Here is a 9965-nt window from a genome sequence, read left to right on the forward strand (position 1 = left end):
TCTGTAGATGGGCAGCATTGACCACAATAGATTGAAAGAGACTGACCTGCACCACACAGGCCCCAGTGAATCTGAACATCAACTGGCAAGTTGGAGAAATGGAAAATGGATCAGTGGTGAGTTTTAAATACCAGTCCTTCTCTTCTGAAAATTTCAAGCCTACTTTTGAAAAATTTTACTTTCATGGGCTGAGTGTCACTGGAAGGTCGGTATTTGTTGCCCATCTCCAATAGCCTTGGACGGAGTGGCTTGCTAGGCTATTTCAGAGGCCAGTTCAGAGTTAACCTTGTTGCTTTGGGTCTGAAGTCACAGTTGGTCAGACCAGATATGGAGGGCAGGTTTCCTTCCATAAAAGGACATTAATGAACTAGGACATTAATGAACTAGATGGGTTTTGATGACAATTTCATGGCACCATTACTGAGACCAGCTTTCAACTCCTGATTACTAAATGAATTTAAATTCCAACAGCTTGCCTGATGGGATTTGAACCATGTCCCCAGTGCATTTGTTTGGGCACAGGATTATTAGTCTAGTAACATTATCACCACACCATCATCTCCCCCAGAGGTTGAGGGGAAATCACAAGGAAAAACAAAAGTTATTTTAAGTTGAGATTGTGTTTAGATTACCTGCCCCAGGAATTTCTGCATTGGCTCATCCAAGATATTGATGAAGTGCAGCCCTTGGAGAGTAAGGGTGCAGGTAGCAATTAAACAAATGCCATCCTGCTCAGAAAAGCAGATTTAAGGGTAGTTAATGCTTTACAAAGCTAGAGAGAAATAACAGCTTTATCAACAGCGAATGGTGCCTGACAGACAAATACAGAGACACCTCGATTGCACATTTCCCTTCTTGGTAGAAGAAGGTCTGAAGTAGATAACCACCATGCTTAGAAGGAGCAAGTAAACCCATGAAGTCAGTGTCCTTTCCCCTGTTCCACAACTTTATAATAATTTCTCCTACAAAGGAGTTTCAACAGTTACAATTACAGTATGACATTTTAGAAATCCCTACAGGCTCCTAAATCAAAGTTGCAAGATGAGGAATTTGGGTTTTAGGTGCTGGGGTAATAAAGGCAAGTTCTAATGGGGTGAGATGTTTGTTTTCATGATTCAAATAATCAAATCAGCTTCTGAATTACACAAAGATATTCGTTTCATGATAAATATTTTTATTTCCAAACACCAGCTCCAGAACTGGAATTATTTGCTCACACATCATTTCCACCATGTATAGAATGATTCTAGATTCAGTCACTCTCCCCCAGGGTGAGCTTGTCAAACAGGTACTCTCCCATGCCTTTCTCAGGGGCTCCCAGTCTCCTCAGGTTGGTGATGTGATCTCCAAGCTTCTTGATCAGCTTCACTTGCTCATCCAAGTAGTGAGTCTCCAGGAAGTCACAAAGCTGGAAAGAAGGCAAGAGAAATGAGTGAGTATTATTAGCATAGATCTTCTCCAGAAGAGAATTACCCTCATTTTCTCCCCCTCCCCAGAATGATAGTAAACAATGCACATGGGTAATTCTGGCTAAATCTGCACAAGTAACAATTCAACTCCATTAAACTGAGTGGATTCAAGAAATATTGATGCCTCAGAATGGGAGAGTTTAGTGATCCAGGTCTAGAGTGTAGATTGCCTTTGCTTAAAAGAAAAGCAAATCCACGAGTATGGAATTCTGTCAGTGTTAGAGCTGATGTTGGTATCTGCCATTCACCTTGTGGTGGTTGGGGGGGTGGGGGTGGAAGAAATAAACATGGAACTTACATGAGGGTCAGTGTTCCCAGAGGAGAGCTTGTGCAGATCCAGCAGACTCTGGTTCACATTCTTCTCCATCTGCAGAGCTCTCTGCATTGCCTCCAGACCATTGCCCCACTCATCCTGCTCTGGTTTCTGGAAAGGGGAAGAGAGGTCTTGTTAGTGTTATTGGAGTGGAAAGTCCAAGGGGTGTTACAATTTAGAAGTAGCAGAAGCTAATCTCTGCACAAAGGTTAGCATATTGGAGTATTTACTGGGATGACAGTGGAGACCAATTACTGGAAACTGGACATTTACAGCTTTGGCCCATATTTCACACCAGTCTCCTGTGCAGGCACCAAATTCTGGAGTAATAGTTCAGAATACAGAAAATCATTCCATCCAAATATTCAGATTTTATTGATCCTCCTCTATCCATTAGATCAGATAATCCAAAAATCAATTTATCTTATACCAGCTCTTACTTGGACCCCAACACCAGCAATTTGTCATTAATCTCAATGCATTAAGAACTGAAGGATGTAATGGCAAGATAAAAAAGGTTCCTTTAAATTAGATCAATTAATCTAAATTGCATCACAGGAAATAATCAAGTTAATACCCAACCATGACATCCTCCAGGATGATCCGGCCTCCACGTTTATTCTGGAATTTCATTAGTTTCTCAGCATCTTCCCATTCCTCATGTGACTGCTCCTTGAAGAACTCAGCAAAGTGACGCAGGGCAACATCATCCCGGTCAAAGTAAAAGGACTGCAGGGAGAGACAAAGGATGGAAGATTCAGAACAGATTCCATATTTCATCCATAGCCAGCTTCAGGTGGCTAAGTTACCCTTTCTCCACCCTATTACCTGGTGTTTGATTAGTGAGTTTACAAATTTAAGTAACCTGATATCACCTCGATTAATGTTTCTCAATACATTGAATGTTCTTGTGTCTAGTTCAGCAGAATGAGTTTATTTAACAAAGATTTATTTAAGCTTTATTTGTGCACCAACTTAAATTGATCTGATATGTTTTTAATGCTTTCTTCCATAGGCATCTAATCGTAGCAGTAGAAAAAGAAATCTTCCAATTCAGTAGTTGAAGATTTTGAATCATTGCTTTAAGGATCCAGTCTTAGGTGAGAAATAGTTCAGCACAAAAGAACCCACTGATTTAGTAGTTGAGCACAAATAGTCAGGTAATGTTTCATTAACCATTCATCTAGTTAGATTTAATTGCTTCCATCCAAGTTGACCAGGTTCACACATCTTCAAAGAAGAATCCACTATTAAAAACTCCATGGGATACTCACTTCAGGAATTGGACAATTACAGAACAGTCCAGTCTTCAGAAAGACTGTTTATTGCATTTAGTCAGAGGATGTGGAAAGCAGGCAATAGTTGGCACCACAGCATTACATTCTAAAGCCAAGTTATTAATAAAGAAATTCTACTTGCTCAATGCATTGAAGTCATTGCCTTAATTTAAAAATAGCAACAAAACTCACCATGGAGAGATAAACATAGGAGGAATAGAGCTTCCTGTTGATCTGCCAGTTAACAGCATCCTCACAGTCCTTGTGGTAGTTCTGATGCACCTGGGAAGCCATTTTTTACTTTTACTAGCAGTAGAAACTAAACTCAACCTGATCCCTTCCCTCACAAGCTCTTGTATTTATACTACTGGGTCATCCTGCATTCACACAGTGAATGATATCACCAATGATGACCAATCCCTAATAGCCAGTCAGAAATCTGCCACCACTCCAGGTACTTAATAAGGAGAGGGGGTGGGGTGGGGAGATGGGGTGGAATACAGACAGATTTAGATGATTTTTCTGTGATTGGAACATTGGAACTGGAGGAGGCCATTCAGCCCCTCAAGTCTGTTCCACCATTCAATTTGATCATGTTGTCTAACTCCATTAACCTGCCTGGATTCCATATCCCTTCAAACATTTGCTAACAAATAGCTGGCAATATTAGATTCAAAATGTTCTAATGACTCTCAGCATTTTTGGGGAGAGAGTTCCAGATTTTGATCCTTTGAGTGAAGAAATGCTTCCTGACAACCTCCCTGAACATCCCAGCTCTAATCTTAAGATTATTCTGCTCCTGTACTGGACCACTTCACCAGAAGAAATCATTCCTCTATATCTACCCTATGAAATCTATTAATCATCTTCAACACTTCACTTATAATCATCGGTTATTCGTCTGTACTCGAGGGAATACAAGACTGTTCTGTGCAAACTGCCTCATAATTTGACCCCTTCAGTCCTGGTAACATTCTGGTGAATCTGTGCCGTACTCTCTCCAAAGCCAATATATCAGAACTGAACATAGTGTTCCAGACAACCTCTAACTCACCGTTTCCATAACTGCAGTAGATCATCCACCCCTTGATGTTCCAACCCCTTGGAGATATTTTCTGTGCAAAGTCCTGGGCTGGAAACACTGAGAGGTGTGCACGCGGCTGCACTTTAAATATAGCGCCCGGCGTGAGGAAGTGGTGAGGTGCCGGCGTGAGGAGCAAATGCAAGTCTGCCCGCCATGGAAACAGGGCCACTTAGCTGGGGCCACTTTCCCAGCAGCCCTGTGAGTGCCAGAGAGCTTGGCTGTCACTGCCCCCTCCTGCTATGGACACGTGTCTGTGAGGTGACCACCAGTTTTTGAGCTCGAGCCTAAATTAGATCGACGAGCGACCGAGGTGTGTGTCTGTGGGCTGGTGGAGGGAGAAGGTGAATGCTGTGGTGGCTGTACAGGTGTATAGTACTCTCGCAAAGTCTCCTGGGGGCTGGGGCTGGGTTGAGGTGTGGGGGATGGGGCTGGGTTGAGGTGTGGGGGATGGGGCTGGGTTGAGGTGTGGGGGGTGGGGCTGGGTTGAGGTGTGGGGGGTGGGGCTGAGTTGAGGTGTGGGGGATGGGGCTGAGTTGAGGTGTGGGGGGTGGGGCTGGGTTGAGGTGTGGGGGGTGGGGCTGGGTTGAGGTGTGGGGGGTGGGGCTAGGTTGAGGTGTGGGGGGTGGGGCTGAGTTGAGGTGTGGGGGGTGGGGCGGAGTTGAGGTGTGGGGGGTGGGGCTGGGTTGAGGTGTGGGGGGTGGGGCTGAGTTGAGGTGTGGGGGGTGGGGCTGAGTTGAGGTGTGGGGGATGGGGCTGGGTTGAGGTGTGGGGGATGGGGCTGGGTTGAGGTGTGGGGGATGGGGCTGGTTTGAGGTGTGGGGGGTGGGGCTGGGTTGAGGTGTGGGGGGTGGGGCTGAGTTGAGGTGTGGGGGATGGGGCTGGGTTGAGGTGTGGGGGATGGGGCTGGGTTGAGGTGTGGGGGATGGGGCTGGGTTGAGGTGTGGGGGGTGGGGCTGGGTTGAGGTGTGGGGGATGGGGCTGGGTTGAGGTGTGGGGGGTGGGGCTGGGTTGAGGTGTGGGGGGTGGGGCTGAGTTGAGGTGTGGGGGGTGGGGCTGAGTTGAGGTGTGGGGGGTGGGGCGGAGTTGAGGTGTGGGGGGTGGGGCTGAGTTGAGGTGTGGGGGGTGGGGCTGGGTTGAGGTGTGGGGCCTGGGGCTGAGTTGAGGTGTGGGCCTGGCCTTACCCTCTTCCTGCTGGCCACTGGAATGGGGAGAGGAGAGAATGAGTGAGTGTCTAGGCTGCCTCCTACGTTGCACAGCGCCTCACCCTCCGGTTCCGATTTGCAGAGATTACCCTTGCTCCCTCACTGGATGCTTGGGGGGGGCCGATCTCACCCTCGGCACAGGCAGGGTCACGATCCACTCCTGCCAGCTCGGCAGCCTGCTGCTCAAATTGTAGGAGGGGCCGGATCTCGGGCATGACTCCTTCCATCTTCTCCCTCCCTCATGTGTTGTGCATTGTCTTCTCCTGCATAAAGTTAGATAGATGGATTGAGAGTGTTTCTGATGCAGGAGCAGTTTATATGTAGCTAATCCAGAGGCCGACACATGACCACCATGTAGAAGGCACATGTCCTCACAGTCTGCCGCAATACTGCCCTCTTCCCACGATAAGCGTGGCTCCAACAGCACTAAGGAAGCTGGAGACCATCCAGGACAAAGCAGGTCGCTTGATTGGAACCTGTTCCAGCACCATCAATGTTGAGTCCCTCCTCCAATGACTGGTTGCTGGCTGTGTTTGTGTGTGTGTGTGTGTGTGTGCGCCATGTGTAAGATACACTGCTGCTAGTCCCCAGGGCTACTTTGCCAGCCTCCTCCAGACCCACTCTAGTAACTAGAGGGACAAGGGTAGCAGAGGCATGGCCTCAGCAGCATCTATAAGTCGAACCCTACTCCAGCCTCCTCCCCACCCTGCATGGGCAGCACCCACTCAAGGGCTTTTAGAAATGGGCAGCAGATACTGGCCTTGCCATTGGTGCTCACTTGAAATTGTTGCTAAATTTTCTGCACCGCAGGACACTCTTACTCTGCTTCTGTGCTGAGCACTCTGGTATCCTCCTTGCTGACCACTGTGGGACCAGTGACTAAAGCCTGGCATGCTGAATCACAGGTTGTCTGGGTGCCTTTTACATATGGTGCCTGGACTTGACTGCAGGGCATGTAACTTCCTGCCCACTCCACCATATGTACCACCAGTGTTCACCTGCCCTGGTCTCTAGTTGAGGTCACTCCGATTTCCCACTCCCACCAATGGAATGTGGGCTGGAGTGGAAAATTCTGCCCATTAACTCAGTGCCTTTTTAAAATTACGTTGATAGCATTCAGGCATTGCAGATTAACCAGCATTTATTGTCCATCCCTAATTGCCTTTGCTCAGGGTGCATTTAAAGAGTCAACCACATTGCTATGGGTCTGGAGTCACATGTAGGCCAGACCAGGTAATGATGGCAGATTTCCTTCTCTAAGGGCATTGGTGATGGAAATGGGTTTCTAAACAATCAGCAATGGCTTCACAGTTAGATTTTTAATTAGATTTTTACTGGATTTAAATTTCACCATCTGCCATGACAGGATTCAAAGCCAGGTCCCTAGACCTTTACCCTAGCTCTCCAGTGGTGCCATAGGGACAATACCACTATCCCACCACCTCTCCAGCAATCCCCCAACATCTTGACACGTCATCTGCAAAGGGCTTTCCTTACAGCTGAAATTAACAGATAACAGTGGCAGATATTACACATTTCAGAAATCCCCCACAAACGTCTGAATCAAAATTGCAAGACGTAAGTAAATTTTCCCAGAAAGACAGTGAATCAAATTTAGGAAGCTGGGTAGGAAGGAGGGAAATTTAAAGCCAAGTTTTAATGGTCTCAGATGTTAGACAGCGAGGAATCACCACAATCTGCCAAATCAACTACTGAATTATACAAAGACAAATCAATTGAATGTTTTTTTTTACATTTCCAAATAAAGCAACAACTGGGAATGGGATTGGAGCACAGAAAATACAAAATCACACTTAATTCCCATCCTGTACAGAATAATTCTAAATTCAGTCAATTCAGAGCGAGCTTGTCAAACAGGTACTCTCCCATGTCATTCTCAGGGGCTCCCAGTCTCTTCAGGTTGGTGATGTGATCTCCAAGCTTCTTGATCATCTTCACTTGCTCATCCAAGTAGTGAGTCTCCAGGAAGTCACAAAGCTGAAAACAAGACAATAGGAGAGAATGTGTATTATTAAATCGGGAACTTGTCCAGATGAGGATGTTTTGTGCACAGTAGCATGATGGTGAACAATGCACATGGATTATGTGCAGGTTCAACCAGAATTACCTACAAGTGACAAGTCACAAAACTGAGTGAACTCAAGAAACATTGATGCCTCAGAATGGGACAATTTAGTGATCCAGGTCTAAAGTGTAGATGCCCTTTGCTTAAAAGATAAAAAAAAATCCACAGGTGCGTAATGTAAATCTATGGAATTCTGTCAGTGAATGGCAAATACCAACATCAGCTCGAACACCATGGGGCTGGGAAGGAGCAGAAATAAACATGGAACTTACATGAGGGTCAGTGTTCCCAGAGGAAAGCTTGTGCAGATTCAGCAGACTCTGGTTGACATTCTTCTCCATTTGCAGAGCTTTCTGCATTGCTTCCAGACCATTGCCCCACTCATCCTGCTCTGGTTTCTGAAAGGGGAAGAGAGGTCTTGGTAGTGGCATTGGGAGTGGAAAGTCCACGGGATGTTACAATTTAGAAATAACAGAAGCTAGTCTGTGCACGTAAAGACCAGCATGTTGGGAGTACTGAGTTTAAAATCACTGGGATGATATTGGAGACCATTAAATCAACACAAGATCAGCTCACTGACTCGGCTTTGCAATTTTTAGCCAAAAGCTTCCATTCCCAATTATTAGTCCTTATTAAACCCGCAAAAAAGGTCTTCACCCATCTATGCTGACATCTTCAGCCCATATTTGACACCTGTTTCCTATACAAAACACCACAAAGCCTAGGTTAAGAATTTACAGTGCAAAAGTAGTAATTTCCGAATATCCATTTTTATTGATCCTCCTCTATCTATTAATCAGGTTATCCAAAGATCAACATCACACCAACTCATCCTACAACTGTCCTCACTTTGCACAAACATCGACAATTTGATTCATGAATCTCACTGGATTGAGAGCTTAGGGTGTAACAGCAAAATAATGAACCATTTTAAATAACAACCAACTTTCATTACAGTCTCCTAAAAATCACACAGAAGACTCCAAGTTAAAGATCAAACCTTGACATCCTCCAGGATAATCCGGCCTCCACGTTTATTCTGGAATTTCATCAGTTTCTCAGCGTGTTCCCGTTCCTCATGTGACTCCACCTTGAAGAACTCAGCAAAGTGACGCAGGGCAACATCATCCCGGTCAAAGTAAAAGGACTGCAGGGAGAGACAATAGAAAGCGCAAGTCAGAATTAGACACAGGTGCCATCCAACTGAAAAAAACCAGCAGCCCCATGGTAAACATCTCATCCCATTCTCTACCGCAATGCCTGGCCTTGAATTCAGGACCTAACAGTTTTTAAATTGTTAACTGGAAAACCCAAAACGCTTTAATCAATGTTTTGAGTAGGTGGAGTCCTTCCCTGTGACAAACTCAGTAGAATAGGAGGTGGACAAAATTATGAGGGGCATAAATAAGAAGAAAATTTTTCCTTTAGCAGGAATAGATTTAAGATAAGAGGATTTGAGGAAATAATGTTCACCCAGAGGGAGATAGGAATCTGGAACACTGCCCGAGGGGGTGGTAGAGACAGGAACCCTCACCATTTTATTCATATTTAGATGAGCACTTCAAACACCATAGCATACAGGGCTATGGGCCAATTGCCTGGAAACGGGATTAGAATAGATAGGTGTTCAATGGCTGGCACAGACACGATGGGCTGATGGGTCTGTTTCTGTGCTGTATAACTCTATGACTATGAGATTAAGAAGGAGTAGCACTACAAAACCCAAAATCAATAATGATTTTTGATTGAAGCTTCATTTCAGCACCAGAACTATGATTAAGCAAAGTTCAGTGATCCATCCTTCTCCATCCCACACCAATAGTGGTCTAATATGAGTGATTGAAAAAAAAATCCTTCCAATTCAGTGAACACTTATTACAATGTTTCAGGAAGAAAGAGTTCAGCACATCAGGATCAAGGAAAAACTGACAACTGGTCAGCTAATGCGTCACTAACTGCTCACCCAATCACATTTAATTACTCCCCTCCAATTTCAAGTAGTTAGGCACCTTTATATACCCTAAAAATAATTCTTCCATTAGAAACTTCATGGAACCCTGGAGTTAGTTTCAGATTTAAACTGTTCCAAAAAGGACACGGTAAATCTAAAACACAGAATTAACCCCTGTCTTGAGAGTGTTCACTGAATCTGGGGAGGGATATATCTAAAGTCAACTCATTAACCTAGAGAAATTCTCCATGCTCATAATGCAACAAAAAAAAACAATAACTTTAAAACAGGACTCCCAAAAATACAAAACTCACCATAGCGAGGTAAACATAGGAGGAATAGAGCTCCAGGTTAATCTGCTTGTTAACAGCATCCTCACAGTCCTTGTGGTAGTTCTGACGCACTTGGGAAGCCATCTCACTGGTGATAAGAACTGAACTCAAACAACAATCTAACCTCTTCCCACACAAGTTCTTATATTTATACCACTGGGACATCCTGCATTCAAACAGGGAATGACATCACCGATGATGATTGACAATCTCTGATAGCCAATCAGGAATCTGCCATGAATCCAGGCACC

At 45.0% G+C, this 9965-nt stretch overlaps 2 protein-coding genes across 2 annotated transcripts; both read right to left on the minus strand.

Moving 5' to 3' along the window:
* Window positions 1–1252: 1252 nt before the first annotated feature.
* On the minus strand, window positions 1253–3353 carry LOC121271648 (ferritin, higher subunit-like). The gene is made up of 4 exons (XM_041177759.1): window positions 3252–3353; window positions 2365–2511; window positions 1768–1893; window positions 1253–1408 (listed from the first exon to the last, which is right to left on the minus strand). Exons 1-4 carry the CDS (start codon window positions 3351–3353, stop codon window positions 1253–1255), a joined length of 531 nt encoding a protein of 176 aa, XP_041033693.1.
* A 3843-nt stretch (window positions 3354–7196) lies between these two features.
* On the minus strand, window positions 7197–9819 carry LOC121271652 (ferritin, higher subunit-like). Its single transcript, XM_041177764.1, has 4 exons — window positions 9697–9819; window positions 8432–8578; window positions 7704–7829; window positions 7197–7343 (listed from the first exon to the last, which is right to left on the minus strand). The coding sequence occupies exons 1-4, from the start codon at window positions 9796–9798 to the stop codon at window positions 7197–7199; spliced, it is 522 nt and encodes a 173-aa protein (XP_041033698.1). The 5' UTR covers window positions 9799–9819.
* Between the last annotated feature and the right edge of the window lie 146 nt (window positions 9820–9965).

This window comes from Carcharodon carcharias, chromosome 31, assembly GCF_017639515.1.
Source record: "Carcharodon carcharias isolate sCarCar2 chromosome 31, sCarCar2.pri, whole genome shotgun sequence".
NCBI lineage: Eukaryota > Metazoa > Chordata > Chondrichthyes > Lamniformes > Lamnidae > Carcharodon > Carcharodon carcharias.